The 24,138-nt window shown below is 37.7% G+C and overlaps 1 protein-coding gene across 2 annotated transcripts in view; it reads left to right on the plus strand.

Moving 5' to 3' along the window:
* PPP4R4 (protein phosphatase 4 regulatory subunit 4) overlaps window positions 1-22,468 on the plus strand; it is a 103,647-nt gene extending 81,179 nt beyond the window's left edge. For both annotated transcript variants that reach the window (XM_080809207.1, XM_080809208.1), the window contains 9 exons: window positions 2,666-2,810; window positions 5,361-5,402; window positions 5,498-5,572; window positions 11,583-11,652; window positions 12,075-12,161; window positions 12,457-12,550; window positions 13,827-13,897; window positions 18,841-18,985; window positions 21,359-22,468. In XM_080809207.1, coding sequence (XP_080665333.1) covers window positions 2,666-2,810; window positions 5,361-5,402; window positions 5,498-5,572; window positions 11,583-11,652; window positions 12,075-12,161; window positions 12,457-12,550; window positions 13,827-13,897; window positions 18,841-18,985; window positions 21,359-21,383 — 754 coding nt within the window. In that variant the 3' untranslated portion in view covers window positions 21,384-22,468. The remainder of the gene's footprint in view (window positions 1-2,665; window positions 2,811-5,360; window positions 5,403-5,497; window positions 5,573-11,582; window positions 11,653-12,074; window positions 12,162-12,456; window positions 12,551-13,826; window positions 13,898-18,840; window positions 18,986-21,358) is intronic.
* The last annotated feature ends 1,670 nt before the right edge of the window (window positions 22,469-24,138 follow it).

Genomic DNA, 24,138 nt, shown 5'->3' on the forward strand with positions numbered 1-24,138 from the left:
GAAAATGCCACTGCATTGGCTGCAGTATTTTGTGCATCTTATCTGTGTTAAATCTCTAATGAATCCAACTACATTGTTAACATTTTGCAAAGTAAAGTTAGGACTCTAGTAAAGCAGCTCCCAGGGTAATGAATTCTCACTTACCAAGCAGTTGACAAAAAGTACTTGAAAGGAAATGACATCATCTCTACTCAGGTGAATATGACTTAAAAGCATAGCATTAACTCCAAGAGAAAGCAACCTGCCAATTCAAAAGCCAAATGAAGATTAATTGAACATGATTCCATGAATGTTGGTTGGTTTTGGGGGGTAAGAGATCATTGCATAGCAGTTTGTCTGTTTCCACTCTTCTGCCCAGGCAGCTGCCAGCCCAACGAATGGGTCCAGCAACACCATATCCTAACTGGATCTTGGATACAGAAGCGTTTGTCCAACTCTATAGAGATGTGTAGATAGAAGGAAAGCCATCACAGGCAGAGAGGCGGGATCATGCTGTTAGGAGGAGGGCCTCTGGAAGCCACACCGCCTGAGTTGATTTCCAGCTTCATACTAGTTGTGTGTCTCTGGGCAAGTTACAGAATCTCTCTGTGCACTAATTTCCTTAGTTACCCAATTCATAGGCTGTTCTGATGGATAAATACCGAGATAATGTACATAAAGAATTTAGATTACCGGAAAGATGAGATACCTAATCTTAAAATCTTTGTAGTCTCATGCGCCCAGGATTCTCACAGAGATAACCACCCTTGTGGCTTCTGTACCTTCTGTTGAATATAGTAGGTTTTCCAGACCTTGAGTTATGAGGAATGAAGTATGCATAGTCTTTTGTTTTTGTTTTGTTTTTCCATAAGTGAATGTTTAAAATTTGAATTCACTGAGTTTAGATGGTATGGAGGCTGGAAAGACTACTACTGGCATTCAGAGGAGTCTTCCTCTTGGCCAGAAATGCAAAAAATTCTCTTTGGGGCAACTGGGGCCTCTTAATTTGGAGAAAGCATCACCAGGATCCGTGGTGAGCTCTGAATGAGTTTGAGACCATTTTTGTTCTGGACGGAGCTGAAAATTCTGCAGGAAGAGCCTCTTTCACCCTTTTGCTTGAATAAAAAGCAAATCTTACTGTGTATGAAAGATCCTTCACTGTAAGCTTAGCTGACAGCACGTCCTGGAAACTCTAGGAATGGGACTTGGTTGTCTCGGGTTTGGCATAGGAGTAAAAAAATAATATCTGGAGAGTACTCAGATGAACGAATGAATACAGCAGCCAAAACATAGATAGCCGCCCAGCATCCCTCTCTAAGACCAGCCCTGGCAGAGCGGTAGAGTAGTAGCTTAGCAAAGCAGAGCATTTTCTGCACTGCCTCTTCTGTCCTTCCCTGGCATTCTCCTCCCCCCCCTCCCCTCTCCCCTCTCTGGCATTCTTCAGTCTCTGTGTTGCTTCCTTATGCATGTGGTGTAGACTGGGATGGTGCCTAGACTCTGTCCTTTTTCCTTTTCTTCTCAAAGTGCACATACGGCCTCAGCGATCCATTCAGTCTCATGGCTTGCCCGTCATTTGTGTGCTGAAGATCCCTGAGGCTACGTCTCCGGCATGGACGTCCATCCTGGACAGGAGCCACGTTGAGCTAGCTGCCCACGGAGCATTTCCTTGGCATGTTCCACGAGCACCTCAGACTCAGTCTGTCCGAAAGTAAATCCCCGTCTCCCGCACTCACACCCGCCCTTGCTCTTTCTGCAGTGGTCTCCATTCAAGCAAACGACCACTGCGTCTTGCCTCCGGCTCAGGTCCAAGCTTACCTCCTTTCTGCCACCCCCACCTGCAGTCCCTCAGCACGTCCTGCTGCTTGCAGATACACTGTCCAACCGCTTCTCGCCACCTGACTGCTACTACTCCAGTTCAGGCGGCCACCATCCCCTGCCCGAGTTACCGCTAGAGCCTCCCTGTTGTTTCTCTGTGTCGCTGGCCACCTACCATCTCCTCTCACTCAGCCCCGGTTCTCAGATCACTCCCAGCATGTTAAGTCAGATCACTTCACTCCTCTGTGCGAAATTCTCTGTGGCTTCTTGTGGTGCTCAAAGGAAAAGCCAGGCTCCATGCAGTGGCCTACAGGGTCCTGAACCAGCTGGCGTCCTCTTGCCAGTTTGGGCCAATTTGGGGTGACACCCAAGGCAAGCGCCCCGTCTCGGGCTTTCGTACAAACTGCAGGCCCCTGCCTGTAAAGCTCTCCAGATGTTCACGTTACTCATTTCCTCATTTTCTTTGAGTCTCTGCTTGAATAATATCTTTTCATTGAAACCGTCACTGAAACGTGTTTTAGAATTGTAATGCCCCTTCTCTGGTCCTCCCTCATCCTTCCCTGGTTTCTTTTTCTCCATAGCACTTAGCACTGTCCGATGGACATTTAACTCAATTCCTTGTTCTTTTTTCCCTACCCCGTACTATAGTGTAAGCTCCACGAGAGCAGAGGATTTGTTGGTTTTATTCACTGTTGTATCTCTGCACCCAGAATAATGCCTGCTTGGCTCATCCCAGGCACTCATAACCATGTGCTACGTGAGAAACAGACTCCCACGCTTTCCAGAGTTTGAACTTTCTTTCAATTTCATGTTACTCTTACTCTTAGTTATTAAATGCATTCAAAAGCAGGTACTATTTAATTTATTATAGAATGAAACTTTGCTGCTTGTTGCCCAAAGTGAAATCTACCCTGAAGATCCCTGCAGATAAGCACCTACTTCAGCAGTTAGAAATGTGTGTGCGGAAACTCCTCTGCCAAGAAAAAGATAAGGACGTCCTGGCTATTGTCAAAAGAGTAAGTATCCTTCTTACCACCATGTCTGCATGTCTGGCATGAAGAGAGTGTCCGTCTTAGCTTCCCTGTTTTAGCTTGGCAGGATAGCAATATGTCGAAATACTTACATCGTTGCTCGAGTAGTATTAGTGACTGGGTGGGCTGATGTGTGCCACAGCCGGTCAAGTTCCTTCCAAAGGGAACTCAGACATTCAACTTCTGTTGCTAGTGATACGTGCGCCATGAAAGAGAGCTTGGAACACGTGAGGTTCTTAGTAAGTACTGGTCAACCAAATGCTGCATCCACCGGACTTGATTTATAAGGGATTATAATCCAGGAAAATTGTGTTGGTAAAATTGGAAAATTCACACTTCATAGAAATTTAGCCCTGGGAGGGCCCTCATGATCTGTTTGATTTACAAAAGCTCTAGGTCTGGAGATAGTAAATGTCTGCTTGAGATTATATTAGCAAGTGGCAGAGCTGGGGCCGGAATAGAGATCTCTTACCCTGAGGACATTCCTTTTCCAGTAATGTATCATCATGTCTTATGGGGTTTTTGTTGCTTTGTTTTAGCATGGGATCTCAAGTGAATTGCTTGGGATGTTAGAAGCTAAAGCAGTAAAAATTTGGGTTGGGGAAGTCAAACCTGAAAATATTTTATAGTCTTCAAAAACTTTTTGCTGAATGTGTAACTGATATTATTATAAGATTAAATCAAAGTGGTTATTTTTATGAATCTGAACATGAACTTGAGCTTTCTGATTTGTACTGAGAGGAATTAATTTATTAATGTCTTTAACTTAGCATCGATGATGAGAAAAAAAGGATCTTTTGATTTTTTTCTTTTGTTTCTAGAGATCATTGCCAGATGTCACACGAGAAACTTCTTAATAAAATGATTTGATGACTTAGTATTAGTGTACTCTTTGTTTTACAGAAATGTGAATTCCTCTTTTATCAACTAAACTAACCAGAAATACCCAGAGTCTGATAAATGTTTATAAATATATGTAAATAAAATGCATTACATGTATTTGTTTACATCAGATATTTCTGTCCATACCATTTAATACCATTTAATAACCATTTAATAACAAAACTTTGCTTTTAATAACAAAATTTAGGCAATAGAGTTAACTTTCAATATAATAAACATAAGAGGGTGAGTTACTTTTTTGAAAGAATTTATTAACTTTATTAATTTTATTAACTAAAATTAAATAAAATTTAATAAAAATAAAATAAATTTTAATAAAATTAACTTTATTAATTCAATTAACTTTATTAATTTATTAAAAGATAATACAAACTAACCCCGTAAGTAGGCACAAAAATGATAAAATTAGTGGACTATTAATCTACAATGGGTTATTCTGGACTAGAGCTCTTTAGGTATATGTCACATGAGGAAGTCAATCAATCCCATGAAAATTCTATAGAATAATATTTATCAAACTGGAATCTTAGCATGGGAACCTCTGAGGAAGCCATACAAAGCTTTGGAATAAAAATGGTATGGCTTTATGCCAGTCAATTTTTTAAGATGAGAAGTAATTGTATTTAAAGGGGACATTCCCTGGCATAAATTGTAATATTTTCACAAATTACAGCATAAAAATAATGCTTCACATAAATATTACATTTGCAATGGCTAGCTTTGGGCGTAGGAATATATAAATGTACTTTATTTGAGCTGTCAGAGTTACTCCTGGAGAGCAGTACTGTCCCTCTGTCAGAGTCAGAATCCTCAGTTAGATGGATCATTGTTTGATTGGAACAGTTTGTTTCAGACTAATGTGTTCCGAAGGAGAAATACTAAATCAAGAAATACTTTTAGGGCAAAGTCTTTCTTAATGGCTACAATGTCATAATGGTCAAAAGTTTCTGCGGGAAGGAACTAAGGATTTAAAGCCAAATGAGAGTTTGCTTCATATATAGTTAGTTAAACTTTTTAAAAAACTCAAAAATTGGGGCGCCTGGGTGGCTCAGTGGGTTAAAGCCTCTGCCTTCAGCTCAGGTCATGATCCCAGGGTCCTGGGATCGAGCCCCGCATCGGGCTCTCTGCTCAGCAGGGAGCCTGCTTCCCTTCCTCCCTCTCTGCTTGCCTCTCTGCCTACTTGTGATCTCTGTCTGTCAAATAAATAAATAAAAAATCTTTAAAAAAAAAAAAACTCAAAAATTATCTTGTGTTTCTGAAAATTCAGAGGGAAGTGGCCCTGGGAGTTATTAGAAGTTTGTTAGTTTGCGTGTGTTTAGTGTGTTCACAGTGAGACTTGTGTGTTCACTTGGAGACTTGCTCTTCTCAAGGTCAAAGTCTTTTACAAGTCTAAACGGATCCTGGCCTTCGGAGGCTGGTTAAAAATGCAGTGTAAAATTGGTATATGTGCTGCCAAAGCGAGCACAATGCAGTGTAAAATTGGGAAGAACTTCAGAGATTTTCTAATTAAGCCTCCCGCAGAGTAGAGAAGTCTCCTCTTTGAACCTCCCTCTGGAGGAGGAGTCTTTTTGAGAAATGATTGGTTGATTTAATTTAATTTCTGCTGAATAATTTTTACCACTTCGCTTACAGACCGTGTTAGAGCTGGACAGAATGGAAATGTCCATGGATGCGGTAAGCACACACCTTTTCTTATGCTGAAAGAATATTTTAAAATCGGCAGAAACTCACATAATGTCTCATAATTTCATTTTAAACTTTAAACTTAGTTTCAGAAAAAGTTTTATGAAAAAGATTTGTTGGATCAAGAGAAAGAAAGAGAAGAACTACTTCTTATGGAAATGGTACGTTATTTTCACGTACACACACACACATTCTTCTGATCAGTATTAGCTGGGCTTTGTTATGAGTTACTTATTAGCATTTTCCTTCAATTTCACACTGCTGTTTTTCTTCCTAAATGACTAAAGAAGAGTCCTGACCCTTTGAAATCTCTTTTATGAACTAGAAGGAAAACTACATTTGAGAGCCCCTAAAAAAGCATATAAATGGCATACAATTAACTGTATATTTAAAGTGTTCATTTTGATGAATTTTAACTTATGGATAATCTATGAACCCATTGCCACAATCAAAATGCCAGCCATTTCCAATCCTTCAGAAGTTTCCCCATGCCCCTTTGTAACCCATATCTTCTACCCCAGTCCCCAAAGACCGCTAATCTAGTTTCTGTCACAATAAATTAGCTTGCAACTAGAATTTGTATAAATTTATTCATATATAATATTTTCTGCTCATGCTTCTTTCCACTGTCATAATTGTTTTGACATTCATCCATGCTGTTGTATATATCGAGAGTCGTTCCTTTTTATTTCTGAGTAGTAGCCCCTATTACAGACATACCACAGTTTGCTTACCCACCCCTTAATAAGCACTTAGGTAACTTCTAGTTTGGGAATGTTAGAAATAAAGCTGCTGTGACCATTTATGAAGAAGTCTTTGGAGAGGCGTATATTTTCATTTTTGGCGGGGGGGAGGGAGTACCCAGGAATGGAAGAGCTGGGTGATATGGTGGGGCATGCTTGACTTAAAAACAAACAAAAACTGGGCCATTTGACATGTCCATTGGCTATGGTGAAGGGCTTCAGTTACCTCATCTCCTTTCAGCTTGATAGGATGGGTATGTAGTCGTGTCTCATTGGACTTTCAAATTGCATATCCCTGATGCCTAATGATATTGAACACCTTTTTGTTTGTTTATTGGTCATCCTTATCTCTTATTTGATGAAGTCTGTTTTCAGATTTTTATTAATTTTTTTATTATGAAAATGGTTTTATTTATTTATTAGAGACAGAGAGATAGCAAGAGAGAGCACACGAGCAGAGGAGAGAGGGAGAAGCAGGCTTCCCACTGAACAGATAGCCCGAGCCTGGGATCATGACCTGAGCCCAAGGCAGGATGTTTAACAGACTGAACCACCCAGGAGTCTCTCTTTTTAGATTTTAAAGTGGGTGGTTTTTCTCCAATTTTTGGTATATAAGGGTTTTTATATACTCTGAATACTACTACTTTTTCAGATATCCATTTTATGAGTATTTTCTTGGAGTTTGTGGCTTATCTTTCACTTAATGGTGCCTTTTGAAGAGCACTTTTTAATTTTGATGAGGTCTGACTCATCAGTATTTTCTCTTACTGTTTGTGCTTGTTTGTTACAAGAATCCTATGTCTATCCCAAAATTACAAAGACTTTTTCCTATGTTTTCTTCTAGAAATTTTAGTTTTAGGTTTTACAGTTGGGTCTGTAATCCATTTCAAATAGTTTTATATATTTTTTTCTATCTAAATATTCTATTATTCTAGCATCATTTGTTGAAAACTTCTCTTATTGAATTGCTTTAGCACCTTAAAAAAAAATTGTCCATATATGTATGTGTTTATTTTTTGACTCCCTATTCTGTTCCACTGATTTGTATGTTTATCTTTTTGGCAATTCCAAACTGTCTTTTATCACTGTAACATAATGGTAATTCTTGAAATCATGTCAGTTAAGTTTTTCAACTTTGTTCTTTTTAAAATTGCTTTGGCCGATCTTTTTTCATTTTGATATAAAGTTTAGAACCAGTTGTCCATTTACATAAAAATTTGCTGGAATTTTTATTAGGTTGTGTGTTAATTAGGATTGATCCATAGATCAATTTAGGTAATTGCCATCTGAACAATGAATTTTCTAGTCCATGAACATTGTCTACCACTCCATTTATTTAATCTTCTTTACTTTTTTCTACATGATTTTTGGTAGTGTTAAGTGTACAGTTTAGGAAGTATTTTGTTATATTTATTTCTAGGTATATGATGTTTTTGGAATTATTATAAATGGAATTATAATTTTTAATTTTACTTTCTAGAATTTTGTTGCTGCTGTCAATTACTGTTGATTTTTGTATCTTAGTCTTGTATTTGTTCTAGAGTTGTTTCTTAGATTTAATAAGATTTTCTACGTGAGTCATTACATCCTCTTTAAGTATAGCAAGATTATTTCTTCCTATTCAGTGTTTATGCCTTTTATTTCTTTTTTTTTTTTAAGATTATTTATTTATTTATTTGACAGACAGAGATCACAAGTAGGCAGAGAGGCAGGCAGAGAGAGAGGAGGAAGCAGGCTCCCCGCCGAGCAGAGAGCCCGATGCGGGGCTCGATCCCAGGACCCTGGGATCATGACCTGAGCCGAAAGCAGAGGCTTTAACCCACTGAGCCACCCAGGTTCCCTATGCCTTTTATTTCTAATGTCTAGTTGCAAGGTCTAGGACTTCCAGTATAATAAAAAACTTCCAGGGGCGCCTGGGTGGCTCAGTGGCTTAAGCCTCTGCCTTTAGCTCAGGTCATGATCCTAGGGTCCTGGGATTGAGCCCTGTATTGGGCTCTCTGCTCAGCAGGGAGCCTGCTTCCCCCTCTCTCTCTGCCTGCCTCTCTGCCTACTTGTGATATCTCTCTCTCTTTCTCTCTGTGTCAAATAAATAAATAAAAATCTTTAAAAAACTTGCAGTTCAGTAAAAGTGATGAAGGCATCATTCTTGTCATTTTACTGATTTTAGGGGGAAAAGCTCAATTTTTCACCATTAAATATGATATTTACAAAGAAGTTTTATGTGGGTGCCCTTTATCAAATTGTGAGAATTCCCTCCTATTCCTAGTCTGCTGAGAGTTTTTAATGAATGGTTATTGAATTTTGTCAAATGCTCTTTCTGCATATTTAGAAATGATGTTTATTTTTTCTACTTCATCCTGTTAAAACATTGAATTATGTTGATTTTTTTCAATGCTTAAATCAATCTTCTATTTTAGGAATAAACTCTACCTGGTGATGATATTTTATCCTTTTCTCTTTTGCTGGATTCTTGGCTAATTTTTAATATTCATCTATATTTATAATGAAACTGGTCTATAATTTCCTTTTTTTTCATTTTGGAGTCTTTAAAATTTGGTATTAGAGTTACTCTGGCCTTATAAAATGAAATGTGTAATATTACCACTCCCTCTATTTTCTGATGGAGTTTGTATAATATTGGTTTTATTTTTTCCTTGAGCGTTTGATAGAATTCACTAGTGAAACAGTCGAGGCCCAGAGTGTCCATTTTAGAACGGATTTTGGTAATTGATTCAACTACTTTAATAGATATAAAACTGTTCAGATTTTCTATTTTTTCTTTTATAAATTTGGTAAGTTGCTTCCCACCCAAAATTCTCTATGTCATCTGAGCTGTCAAATTTGTTACTATAAAGTTGTTTATACTCTTATATTCTTCTAATGTCAGATCCATGGTGATAAAACCCCTGTTTTATTCTTATCTTAGTGGCTGGTGTTCTTTCTCTCTTTCCCCTTTTTTTCTTTCTCTCTCTGTTTCAGAATTGTTTTTGGTGGTTTCTCTAGAGGTTACAATTTACTTAACCTTTCAAAGTCTACCTATGATTAATGTTGTATCACTTCCTTTAAAAATGACGCAGATCTTTTCTTCCCTTTCTTTATGTTAAAAGTTTTATGTGAATTATATCTGTATTGAAAACCCCACCAATTGTCTCATGACAACTGATTCAAAACTTTGCTCTAAGTTGTGAGATATGTACCTTTGAAGAATTTAAGAGAGTGAACTTCTGTGTTTCTTATTTTTACCATTTCTAGTACTCTTATTCATTGCTTAGGATCCAAACTTCCCTCTGTTTCGTTTTTTTTCCCCTCCTTCAGCCTGAAGAACTGTCTTTAGTTGTTCTTGGGGTATAGTATTTTGTGACATATTTTCTTAGTTTTCCCTAATCTGAAATACAGTGTTATCTGCCTTTATCCCTGAAGGATATTTTCAGAGAATTCTGGGTTGACAACCTTTCTCTTACTGTACTTTGTAGTTGTGTTCTGGTCTCCAGAACATCTGATAAAATATTAGCTCTCATTCAAATTATCGTTCTGTGTGTAATGTTGCTTTTCTCTGGCTACTTTGAAGATTTTTTTTCTTTTATCCTTGTTTTTAGCTTTTGATGTGTATAGGCATAATTGACTTCAAATTTATCTGTTTTTGGATTTGCTTAGCTTCCTGAATCTGTAAATGTGTATTATTTCCCAAATTTGGGAAGGTTTGAGCCATAATTTATTTAAATTTGTGTTAACTCCTCAGGATGCTTGGGTGGCTCAGTTGACTGAGCATCCAACTCTTGATTTCAGTTCAGGTCATAATTTCAGCATCGTGCGACCGAGGCCTGCATCAGGCTCCAGGTGCAGTGGGGAGTCTGCTTGAAGAGTCTTTCCCTTTGCCCCTCCCCCTACTTGCACATGCACGCATGTGTGCACATGCTCTCTCTTTAAAATAAATAGATCATTTAAAAAATAAATATATGTTCACTCTTCTACCTCTGGGTCTTCAATTACACATGTAAAATCTTTTGATATTGCCCATAGGTCTGTGAGGTTGTTTTTTTTTCCCCCTAAACTTTGTTAACTCAGAGTGAATAATTTCTATTGATCTGTTTTCAATGTCAGTGACTCTTTCCTGTCCTCCCCATTTCAGCTTCTGGGCTTATTCATTGTTTTTATTCCCACTGTGTATTTTTCGGTTCTCAAATTCCCATTTATTTCTTCTTTATATGTTCTATCTCTCTGTGAAGATTGTACTGTGAGATTGAACACTTAAGTGGAAATCTTTTGAAAAGCAATCACATTGGTTTTAGCAGCCTTCTGAGACAAAGACTGAAGTTCAGGATAGAGGTTATAGAGCATAAGCAGGCTCTAAAAATGTTTAGGACTTAATGACCTAAACCCAAGACAAAAATCAGGTGATAGAAAAAGACCTGGAGATGATACTGGTATTAGAGTTAGCAGACAAGGACTTTTAAGACAACATGATCAAGATAATAGAGGGAAAAGTAGACAAAATAGATAAAACTACTTGTGAGTCCACTTAATGACATTTTGTTTTTCAGTTTTACATGTTTTATTTTCAGTGTTAGAGATTCCATTTGGTTCTTTTTTTATGCAGACCAATGGAATTTTTTTTTAATGTGTTACCTATTTTCTCCGTTTTTCTTTATATGTGCAACTAAAAAGAATGTGTGTTCTCCAGTTGTCAAATGTAGTGTTTTTTTTTTTGTTTGTTTTTAAATTTTAAGTAGGCTCCACAACAAATGTGGGGCTTGAACTCGTGATCAAGAGTTGTATGCTCTACTGACTGAGCCAGGCAGGCACCCTGAGTGTAGTGTTTTATGTGTGTCAGTTAAGCTAAGTTTGCTCAGAACTTGGTATGTTTATTGATTTTCTTGCCTACTTGTTCAGTTCGTTGGGATAAAGGACTCCTTTGACTTCTGGTAACATTTTGTTTCTGGATCTGAAAGCTGGTTATATAGGTGTGTTCATTTTGGGAAAATTCATTGAGCTATGCACTTACAATTTATATACTTTATGTATGTTATACTTCAATGAAACATTTAAAAATATCCAAAAGGCCATTTCCTTTTCTCTCAGTCCTTTTAAAGAAAAATGTTACTAAAATATGACTAATATTTTGCTGGTGAGAATTAGCAGATGTCTTCTAGAATATAAAAGCTCATGACAACAATGACACTACACTCATTGTTTTAGCCTGACAGATGCCCAAGAGTCCTACTATCTATAAGTCTGTAGATAATAAAAGAACACAAATCTGAAAGAACCTTGACTTCTTTTGACAGTAATTTGGAGAAAATAATTCTTTTTCAAGGCATTTTTGTGAACTGTATTTGCATCTGTAAAGCTTAGAATAATTTCTCATTAGAATAGTTTTCTGAATCTATTTGTGCTTACCTTTAATGCTAACATACTGTTTTCATAATAGGAACAATTAGAGAAAGAGAAGCAACAGAATGATGGGAGGCCCATGAGTGATAAAACCTTTGAAAAGAAACGTAAGTGGTTTCCTTGTGTCTTCACCACTAAGTCATACAATTAATGTTGCATCCTGCCACTCTGAAAGCTCATGCTGATTTTCAGATTTGATGTGGGAAATTGCTTTTCTTTCTTTCATTTCCTAAAAGTTGTTTTTAAAAATTGGCTGCTTCGTTTGGTACCGACATAGGAATACATGAATAAATTGTGCGAGTCAGTGTGGACCTTCGGATTCTTCAAAGGAAAACTTAAAGTCTGATAACAGCAATAAGATTGTGAGATTGGTCACTGATAGCTAAGTTTGAAATATGTAAATATATAAAGTAAGACTGTTCGGGAAAGAGCATGCTGCTTAGCTAGGGACAGTGACTCATGTTGTCCATGTTTATGGAAACTCAGAGCTCAGAGGAAATGACAGAATTTAAAACAGAGTTTGTTTTAGGTAGAGACACTAAGACACCAACAACTCTGCCCAAGAACATCCCTATTTCTGTTCCTGGACCTTCTGGAACAAGCACCCCATCAACAAGTAAGAAGCAACTTTTTTTTATGTCTCCTGTCTCCCTTTTCTAAAAATTAATTACAGGGAAAGTCACTCCATGAGATGAAATTCTAAAATGCCTTTTACCTCTTATCATTCATTATTTTGGGAGTTCTTGATGGGCAGTAGGGGCAAGAGATACTCCAGTTAGCTCCGACTAAGGAAAGGAAGCTGGACACATTTGTGCCTAATGAAAGTGCGGTAGGGGGCTGGCGAGGGGATGGGGTTGGCGCAGCTGAAGATGCACTGAGCAGCTGCATTTTCCTTCTGCTTATCATTCCAGGCAAAGAAGTCAAGAAATCCAAACTGATTCGAAGCCAGTCTTTTAATAATCAAGCTTTTCATGCAAAGTATGGCAACTTAGACAAGTGTCCTAGGTATGATCTGTCAGCTTTTTATGTTTTTACTCAGTTTTTATAGTTATACGTCTTTGTTGATGTGAAATATTTACATTGTATAAAATCAAGATTAATTTGAGGTTTTGTATAGGTCAGTAAAATTGGAAGTTTTCTTCTGTAAAATTCTCTATGAAAAAAACTATAGTCTACCAATTTGTGTAAGAATAGATATTGTGGGGACGCCTGGGTGGCTCAATTGGTTAGGTGGCAGCTGCCTTCAGCTCAGGTCATGATCCAGGGTTCTGGGATCAAGTCCCACATTGGGCTCCTTGCTCAGCGGGGAGCCTGCTACTCTCCCTGACTCTGCCTGCCACTCTGCCTGCTTGTGCTCTCTCTCTCTCTCTGACAAACAAATAAAATCTTAAAAAAAAAAAAAAAAAAGAATGGGTATTGTGGCATTCTAGAAAAATTATCACCGTGGTGCTATATGGTGACATCACGGGATCCGTGTACTGTTTTATGAGGGAGGTGGTACTCTATTTCATGTGCCACCCAACCGCTAAGTGGGTTGTGGACATGTCCCCTCCCCTTGGTGGACGTGGACATCCAGCCACATGCTGTGGATACTGTTTCTTTCTATGGAGAAGCCACTGGCATGTTTCTATGGTAAAGTGATCACAACAGTTCTTACAATAGATGAATGTCTGGTTTCCCCTTTGGCCCCACTGACTGAATTATGAACAGGTAAAGTTAGGAGAGAATCAGCATAAATTCAGTGACCACAATTTGTTATAAGTGTTGTACATATGTAACATATAATAGCTGTATACCAATCAACAAAACTAATTTTAAGTAAACATAATTGTCTTTAAAAGTATTTATTGACAAAAATAACATGGCATGGGAAGAATATGGTTTTCTTTTGTTAAAGATAGCTTACTCTAGATTTTCAGCTATGTTTGTGGACATTCTCAGTAGACCTGTCTGGAGTTCCTAGTCAACAGGGTGATTGTGAGATGGGCAAAACAGATTAGAACTGAACACAAGTTATTTCCAGGGAAACTTATCCATATTCTCTGTCTTAGCTGAGTATCAAGAGAAAAACTTTAAGTTTGAGAAAATGCTTTTAATTTAAAGACAAAGGAATTGTTGGGAGGCATGGGATGTAAACAATAAATGAGAACTCTAAGTAGCAAATGGGCTTCATCGGAAGTAGCGGAAAGCATTAAAAAAGATTAGAAAAGACCAAGGGCCTAATGACTGGAGTGAAAGAAGCATATACTTGTATTTTAAACTAAATCACGTTCTTTTCTAGTAAAAGTTCTACAGCAGGATACACGCCTTCTGTCTCAGGGTTAGGGAAGACTTCTGTGATTTCTCTGACTGGTAAGTAGAAATCTGAGCTCTTCCAAAAATTGCTACATATAGTGAAATGTTATTTTCTTTAAATGACCTACTTCTTTATTTCTAGATACAGAGTTTTCCCTAACCTTACATCTTTATCAAATGCCCAGATAATTAAACTTTTCCCTAGCAACTGAAAAAATACTTGACTATGCCATATTGTTTTCACAGCCAAGAGTCAGCGTTCAGTGCTTTTGAAAGAGAGAAGGGACAATGATAGGGTAGGTTCTTCCATAGGCCAAGGGCCTCCTGGGACACAGATAAAAAGGTTTTGCCATAATTTTTAAGGAAGTTAAAAATAGTAGGGCTTCATGTGGATCATACGCAACCAAACATTTACAATATTATATATTTGAATGTTTTTACCAGGGTTCAGCAAGCTTTTCCTGTAAAGGGCCAGGTAGTAAATATTTTCAGCTTTTTTGGTCAAATCGGTTTCTGTCACAATTATTCAACTCTGCTGTTGAGCAAAAAGCCATAGATAGTACATAACGAATAGGTGTGGTTATGCCCCAGTAACATTTTATTTACAAAAGCAGGCAGCAGGCAAGGCAAGACTTGGTTCACAGACTAGTAGTTTGCTGACCTCTGGCTTATATAACAGAACACAGAATTATACTATGAATAAGGGAAAACACATTGCTTAAAGTTGCTAGTGGCTTTAAGTCTATTTTTAAATTTTTGCCTTAGAATATTGCCTAAAAATTATAGTATTGATCTATGGTCAGTTTTTAGTGTAAAGAACAGCAAATCTACTCAAAGGTCTGAAATTTGTTAAAGTTTGGTCACATTTCCTTTTCAGACTATGTTTTGAGTATTCTGACTTCCTCTTACCTCTTGCTGTGTTCTTACTCTCATGAAGAGTAGATACGCACCCGTGGGCTGTTCTGTGAGCAGTATGTTTTCATTTGCCAGATCACAAAGACCTTTCTAATATTAAAGCATCGACATTCACATGCTGTACATAAAGTGGTTCTACAAGATAGACTACGAATAGCTTAAGAAACCTGAACACATTTGGTAACAGGAAGTTTTTGAATTAAAGTTATCAATAATTCTTGAAGTGAGGGCTATACATAATAAAACTATTGATTACTTTTATCATAGCAAATCAGTGAATTCTTTAGGAGACACTAAGGGAACATTCAGGGTTGATGAACTTTATAATACAGAGTGTCTTTAAGAATTATAAATATACATGGAAAGTCAGTTTGAATTAGCTCAGCTTGGAGCTCAGTGGTGCCGGTGATTGTTGCTGTCCCTGAGTGGTTCTTCAGACTTGCATGGATCCAATCTGGCCTCTTAGAGATGACTTCAAAGGAGCACATTTATTCATGAACTTGTAACAATTTTTGCCAAGGAATTTCTTTGCTTCAGTCATTAAGAATATTGATTCAGAGTGGTTTTTTTTTTTTTACAAGTTTGAATGATGTGCACTGATTTCTTCAGTTTTTACTTTGCTGGTTCTTAAGTCACCTTGAGAGTCAAGAGTGTGTATGTGATCTACGGATCCGAAAACTTGACATCCAGAGTCTTAAATCATGTATTTTATAAGGGTAAATCTTTTATAAGGGTAAATATTAAAATATTCAGAAAATATTCTGTCTTAAGGGTTCAATATTATTTTGGGGGAGAGGGAGTATTGCTTGATTGGAACCTCTTCTAGTTTGTTATGGATTGCTTAATGAAGTACGGACTGAGGAAGAAGTCACACACAAGTACACATCTACAAAGAGAAAAAGGGAGCAAAACGTTTCTTAACAAAAGTATGAGATGTTCACATAGAGAAGAGATTGTACTTACTTTGGGACTTAAGGCAGGCTCCAAGGTGTTTATGTCATTTGGGATGAAGCCAAAGGTATGCTGGGATTTCTGATGGGCAGAGAAGGGTGTGGAACAATATCCTATTCAGAGTACTGGTCATAAAGAAGAGGGTCAGTGTCTTGAGGAAGGAGCAGGAGGCCAGTTTGGCTGGAGCACGGAGTTGAGTGTGAAAGAGCAGGGTAAATAAAGCTGAAATGAAAGGTCAGAGTTATCACTTGGAAGGTCAAATTGAGTACTTTTTACTCAACATGAACCCATCGTTAACCGTTTGGCGACTTTTGCCTGTCCTTGATTCCGACATTCATCCAAGGCTGTGTGGGGGAGATAGAAAGAGAATGGCAGTGAGGATTCAGGGACACAAACTGCAATGTATCCGTTGTCAGTGGGTATGAAACTCCATGGGACCCTTTTGGGAAACCAGTTTGGTAAAGTTGTTCAAGAATCCTAGTTTTAAGAAGTAGTCTTTGACTCAGGCAATCCTATTTCTAGTGACCTGTCATGAAACTAGGATAAAATACATTAAATGTCATAAAATATATCATAGTTTGAACCCTTGGTATGATGTGATGAAAATGGCACTTTACCTCTGTCATCCTTCTTCAAACCTACAACCTTAGTCTAATACTAAGAGGAGCATCCACTAAATTCTAATTGAGAGGCCTCCCAGAAAACATTTGGCTAGTACCTCTCAAAGCTGGTAAGGTCACAAGAAACAAGGGAAGGCTCAGGAGAGCTGACAAGTGAAGGTAATGTTGTATGCTGAATGAGATCCTGAGACGGAAGCAGACAGTAGGCAAAAACTAAGGAAATCTGAATGCGCTATGGATTTTAGTTAATAGTAATATAATGTCTCATTACTGGTTCATTCCCTTTAATAAGTGTAGCATACTAGAGTGAAGTGTTAGGAGAGGAAACTGAGTTAAGGCGGTGATTGGAAATTATCTTCTCAATTTTTCTGTAACTCTAAATTTTACAAAATAAAGACTATTTTTAAAAATAACATTTTTAGTAACTTAAAAAACTGAGTCTTCAGGGATAAGTTTAACAAAATGTATATTCTATATACACTAAAAAATTCAAAACATTGCTGAATGAAATTAAGACCTAAATAAATAGAGATATTATGCTTGTGAATGGAAAAACTTAACATTGTTATGATGTCAGTTCCTTTTAAATTGATCCAGAGATGCAATCCTCATCAAAATTCCAGTAGTCTTTCTATAGAAATGTATAAGCTGATTCCAAAATCTAAATGGAAATGCACAGAACTGCGGAAAGCCAAAACCATTTTGCAAAAGAAAACCAAATTTAGAGAGCTCGAACTGCCTCATTTCAACACTTGCTAGAAAGCTCCAGTAGTCAAGATGGAGTGTCTACACTGTCACACATAGGCAGTTGAGTTCCCACAAAAGCTCCAACATGAATCAATAATAATTGGTTAATATTTTCCAAAAATGATGCTGGAACAATTGGATATCTGTTTGTTTTTTTTTTAATTAGTTTCAGAGGTAGAATTTAGTGATTCCTCAGTTGCATATAACACCCAGTGCTCATTACATCAAGTGCCCTCCTTAATGCCATCACCGATGATCTCTTCTCCTTACCAGTCTCCCCTTCAGCAACCCTCAGTTTTTTTCCTGGACTTCAGTATCTCTTAGGGTTTGTCTCCCTCTCAATTTTCATCTAATTTTATTTTTCCTTCCCTTCCCTTATGTTCATTTGTTTTGTTTGTTAAATTCCACATATGAGTGAAATCATATGATAGTTGTCTTTCTCTGACTGACATATTTTACATCACATAATACCCTCTAGTTCCATACATGTCATTGCAAATGGCAAGATTTCCTTCTTTTTAATGGCTGAGTAATATTCTGTATCTATATATCTATATCTATATCTATATCTAATCTATATACCACATCTTCCTTATCCATTCTTCTGTCGATGGACATCTGGGCTCTTCCCATGTTTTGGCTGTTGTGGGCATTGCTGCTATAAATATTGGGGTGCACGTGCCCCTCAAATCACTAAGTTTGTGTCCTTTGGGTATCTATATTTAAAAAAAAAAACAAATTGAACCTCAATCCTTATCACACACTACATATGAAATTATCTCAACATGCATGATAAACCGAAGCATAAGAGCTAAAACTATGACATTTATGAAGAAAACATCACAGAAAGATGTCTTTGTGATTTTGGAATAGACAAAGATTTTTCTCTAAACCATAAAAGAAAAAGTTAACATATTGGACTTTATCAAAATTTAAAACTGCTTTTTGAAATAAAGCATGAAAAAATAAAACAGATTGTAAGAAAATAACCATATTACGTATATCTGAAAAAGGACTTACATTCAGGGTACATCAAAGAAACCTTTAGAACTAACTAGTCAACACTGTCCCGTGTGTGTAAAGACACAGAGCAAGTCTCCAGAACGTTTATTCATTGCTCGTGGAAGTGCGAAATGGTACAACCACTTTGAACAACAATTTGGCAGTTTCTTATGAGGTTAAATATATTCCTACTATGTGGTCTAGGAATTTCACTCCTAGGCTTTTATTTACAATAAATTAAAACATATTCATACACAGACTTGTACACAATTGTTCATAGCAGCCTTCTTTGTTACCGTCAAAAACTGGAAACAATCCCAGTGTCTATCAACAGGAGAATATAGAAACGAATTTTGGCATATCCGTACAATGGCATATCAGTCAGCAATAAAGGGGAATGAAGTACTGATATACACAACAAGTATGCATCCCAAAATACTTATGCTGAGTGAAAGAAGACAGACGTACCGTGTGATTCCATTCACGTAATATTCTAGAAAATGTGAACTAATTTCTAGTGACCGGAGGTAGATTGCCTGGAGTGTGGGGGAGGGGTCGCCAGGGTGCAGGAGGGAGGGGTGGGTGTGTTCACTCTTGATGGTGGTGATGGCTTAATGGTTGTATACATATGTCAGACTTTAGATTTGTGCAGTTTATTGTTTATTATTTAAAATGGATTTTAAAGGAAAAAAGCTATCATTAACCTTCTCTTAAGTTACCATCTTTCACTTTCAGCATGTCTGACTGTAGTTGAATTCCTTTCAGATGACTCATTCCGCACTCGCAATGCCAGTAGCACCCCGACCTCCTTTTCTCCCAGTCCTTCCCTACCGAGCACCTCCCGGACAGGGAACTCTGTTGATCCAAAGAGCAGTGGAAGTAAAGACACGCAACCACGAAAGGCTACCTTGTAAGTAATGCAGTGATGGGCCAGGGGGATCATCCTACTCTTTTCTCAGGCACTCTCCGTCTCACTTAAATACTTTCCAAGGAAGAGACAATGTCCGTAATGAGGAAAAGGTATAAATTAAAAGGAATTATTTTCACCTGTGCCTCTGTTATGTCAGCTACTTTATGTGAGATGATAGGGATGTGACCAAGACCCTGGAACTCTAGGGAATCAACAAGAAACTTGAAATGGCTTCCGTTTGTACCAGAGATCCATTGTTTTCCTGTGAAGCGTTTGCATTCAGGGCATTTATCTCTGAGAAGACACTGGGTACAGTTGTATCCAGCTCGCGTACGAGGTGTGTCCTTACCCAGTGCTCAGAGACAGGGCTACAGCTAATGCCCCTGGGGAGACACTCCCGAAGCCTGTAGCCCAGGGCTGTGGGCCCAGCAAACTGGAGATTTCTGCAGACCGTACTCACGCTTTCACCTTGTGGTTATAAAGGGCCGCTGTTCTGCTTTTCCCTCATGGTTCCTTTTCGGGCGCTATTTATATCCTGTTTGAACTGTTGAAGCCTTTGGTGCTTGTGGTTGGAACACTTAGCAGGGTAGAGTCTACAAACCTCCGTGGTGAGAGGTCGTATCGAGGGGGAACTGATCGGCCAGGAAGCCCAAACCGTAGCGACAGGTTTGTGCTTTCTGACAAGACACCTGAAACTTCTGATCAGAATGGAGTTTAAATAGGACTCGGGTTCCCTTTAAACATATTTCACTGAATTCATGAGGATTTTCTCATGAAATTTCTCAAATGCATCTTTTTTGCAGAAACTGCCAGCTTTAGTCCCTTCAAGGAACTGAACTATATCATAATTTCTTCTAAATTTTAATTGGCCTTTGTTATATATAGATATAGATGTATTCCAAATTCATTTAAAACTTAGAAGTTTACTGAATGGAGCTCAAGGACACTATAATAGCACAAGGCAATAGCAAATATAAAAGGTGATATGGATACTCTAGATGAGGCGCATTAATACAAAGGGTACTTTTATTTGCAGAGAATGTTCTTTGCCCTTACGATTGTTGCTCAGATGACCATGCTTTGAAGTTCCATTTCAAAGTCCTGGGGCTCGAGGGCAGGCGGGGTAATGGTCTATAGCAAACTTGGAGCTGGAGTTGGTGCCTTGTGCCCTGGTCGAGGGCAGGCAGTGAAGTGCTCTGTATAGTCTGGTGGGCGTCTGGGCCTCATGGAGCCCATCTGGGCAGCGAGAGGGAGGGTTCCTCCCTCAAGGGGCTTTCCTGTCATCCCTCCGCCCTCTTCCTCTCAAAAGTTTGCCCAGAATTCTTCAATCGAAGAACATATTTAATAACACCATAATGTAGTTCTTTCTCTTATTTTTCTAAATGTCATAGGAACATTTTAAAGTAGAGATGGCTGAAACCTAGTATTTAGACAAATACTCCTGTATTTCAGATTACTATCTTCATCTGTTCTTTCTTTGCTGAGCACATTTTTCTTTTTTATAGACTCAATTTTCTCTGGCTCAGGATCTATCTTTTATATAACATATAATTATATCCATAGAATTATATAATCAATTACATATAACTGAGAGTTTAAAAAAATGAATCTAGAAACACTCTAAAAAATCACATCATTTTTTTTTTTTCTTTTCTGAATATTCTGAAGGAGAAGAAATGTTGGTATTACAGCTGTTTTTTTTATCAGGACGCTGGCTATCGAGTTCACAACTCTGTTTCCATATGCTGTGGTTCTAGTCTGGGCTTGCTCCTGAAAGCACACAGCCGCATGCCTGGAAAAGCTTGATTGATTCCTATGTTGGTCTAGTTTCTGTAAAGTATTAGGCAAGATTCGGTGACGTGCCATATCCAAACGAAAATCTCTCCGTTTTCCTTAAAATAAGCATATGAAGTGATCTCAGGAAGTATTACTTCAATGTTGCTTCTCCAAAAAATTGCACGCAATACATTCTCCAGCTTCTCAGTGTCCTAGAGATGAGCCTTCTGGTATTTGGAAGTACCGGTGTCTTAAAGGAGGTACAGGAAGGCAATCACGGCCCTCTTGATATTTTTGGCCTGTGTTCATTTCTGTTGTCATTACACACAAAAAAGTGGGAAAAGTCATATGAACTGAAGTGAATGCTATGTTAGATGTATGTAGGGTTTGGTGATTAAAGAGTTCCAAGTCATCGTTAGTGTGTGATTTTCTTTTCACGTAATCGGAATCCTCATAATATTCCGTTTATTTAAAGTAGATTTTATTACTTATTTAATTTGTGAGCATTAAACAGATAAAATTTTCATGGTTTGTTTTTTCTTTTCTCTCTCTCTCCTTTCCTCCTTCTCTCCCTCCCTCCTTTCTTTCTTGACAAAGAAAATCGAGAAAATCCAATCCTTAAATCATCTGCTTGATGAGGAAGCAAAACAAAGACAACCGGAGATAATGTGATTGATGGACAAAAGCTAAAGCAATGGGCTTTTTTCTTTTCTTTTCTTCTTTCTTTTTTTTTTTTTTTGGTTAATGAATGAAAGAGAGACACATAATGGCAGCTGATGTTGATAAACTTTCCATATTTGAAATTAGATTCCCTAGGAGGTATACTATGTATTTCTTGAGTAATAATGTGGTTACAGAATTCTAATGTCATAGTGAAGTGCAACAAAAACCAACTTAGTTAAACGCTTTTAGCCCTGCTGCAGAAGAGACCAGTCTGCATTCACCAGTGCAGGAAACCATCGATTTAACTGTTCTAGAGTTTTAGCTCTCAAAAATTACATGAAAGTCCAAATCAACTGAAATTGCTTTCGCCAATCACTCGAAAGGGCCTGGGGAGTAGAAAGACATTGCATCTTCTCGCACATCTCCAAGCCCAACTGAAAAGTCACACTGCAAAGGAGATGAACAGCTGTCCGCAATTTTATCAGTCTTACGATTGTGGTGACAACGTTGTAACTGGACATTCTGAAATTTCAATTTGGCAATGAAAATTCTACCAAGATTTCTGATAACTTTTAGCTACAACTACCTTAAAAATAATAGATTGATGATTTCATTTCCTAGAAGAATTTATTTTATAAATACTTTGTTTACATTTCAGATTGTATTTGTCCTTACTTAATTTAAAATGATGAATCTAGTTTGAATCAGCTGTTATTCCAAGCTATCATGCTTAAGCTATGTCAACAGCATTTATTTGTACTAATGCTAATATTTCCATCCAAATTTGCCTGTGGAACATATACAATTCTTAATTTTAAAATGTCGGTTCTTGAGATATACTGTATGAAGCTATTGTCAGCTTCTCTATTTCAAAATGCAATCAGCATATAACTATATTGATATTAGAAAATATTTGTTTTTTAAAATATATTGATGTATGATAAAGATGATCTAACTTGTGAATGCATATGCGTGTGTGGTTACTTTTTATAATGTGAAATAATGAATAATGAATTTACTCAAAATAAAACATAGGTTAATGAGATACCAGTGTTTGTGAAAAAAGTTTTAAATACTTTCCTGCAGCTTTTATTCTACAGGTAAAGAGTAAGACAGTTCATTTTTAAGTAATGAACGAGAAGCACACCAATATCAACTATAAATTATTCAGGGGACAGCTACTCAGCTGGAGACTTGTCCAAGACATTTTGTTTCCCCTTTTCCTTTCATATGGCCTCTTCTGGGCTATTTTTAGTGATTCTTGGAATTTTTCATTTAAGGACAAGAAATGGAATTGTTGAACTACTCATTTTGTGAGTAGTTAAAACTTGGGTAGATTTGAGAGACTGGACAATATGGGCTCAGTGAATTCAGTATTCTTTGTGGATTTCATGTAACTGTCAGCACCAGTCACGTGGAACTGAGTGTCTGATGAGGAGGGACGATGTGTGGTGTATAATGGCACAGCCAGCACTTTGCTTCATACTCAGCATTGACTCTGTTGCTTTAAATAAAATGGAGAATTTCAGTTTATTTGTTCAGTAATAACTAATAATAACAATAGCAGAGTTAGGGGCTTCGTTTTCCATCGCGCGCGGGAGAAGAGTCAAGTGCTTTGTCACTGTGGCGCGTAGAGTTCAGGATTACACGCAAGGCAGCAGCTGCAGTCTTGTTCCTACTTACCAAACTGTCAATTAAGATGACTAATCAACATTGCTTTTGGGAGTTTTCTTTTTTTCCCCACAGAGCATGATTTCTAAAACGGTTGACCTATTTGCTAAGATTATACCTCCATGGACAGATCTATAAAAACAGTAAAAAACAAATTGGTGGCAGTTATGGATATCCGCGTTTATCTCAATTTACACCAGCGGCAAGACTGATACTCTCAGTAAAAGTTCTCCGTGTAACAACTTCCCAAATAGATCCTTCAGACTAGTTGTGTGACATCTGTCACTGCAGAGGGCTGGCTGGCTCCTTTATCTTCTTGTTCATTATGGAAACTTGCATTTTTAAGGACAGGTTCTAGACTATCACAGTTCACATTACAAGTGAAATAACAGACCCAGCAGAACTCTGTTTCACTGGTAGAAATGGAGACTGGGCCAAAAAGGATTGTACTTACTAGAGAGGAGCTTACGGAGCCTTTGTGACATAACCTCATAACGCATTCCAAGGTCATTTCCATTATTTGATTTCCTAAGTTCAGACATCTTATTCTGGAAGGACGGCTCTATTAACCCAGCGAAGAGGGCGTGTCTGTGAGACACTCAGACTGAAGCAGACCAGACTCTGCAGCCTGAGTAGGAGTTTTGCAGGGAAGATGAGATGACTGCATCAACCCTGTAGTCTGTTCTCAGTTGTGACAGCGTGTGTGACAGTGTGTGAGTGTGGGTGAGTGTCTGTGTCTGTGTCCAAACAGTTGTTAAACTTGACGCTTAAATATAGTGAAGACTGTTGCCATGTTCACATTCCCCCCTCGGTTGAAACTTTGAATTTTTGGGGGTAAGACCTATTACAGTTTTCATTAGTCTCCTTTTTTTTTTTTTTAACCACACAGATACTTGGAAAAGCTGAAACCTAGTGTTTTAGGAACTTCTTCAAGCATATGTGGGGGGATTAATTTTTTTTTAAAGTTTTTTTTAAAGCAGGGAATATGGCCATTTTCTGGCTCCCAGGGCAATGGGTTAGATATAATTGTATGTGCTGTCCTT

The sequence above is a fragment of the Martes martes genome (assembly GCF_963455335.1).
Source record: "Martes martes genome assembly, chromosome: 7".
NCBI classification, from domain to species: domain Eukaryota; kingdom Metazoa; phylum Chordata; class Mammalia; order Carnivora; family Mustelidae; genus Martes; species Martes martes.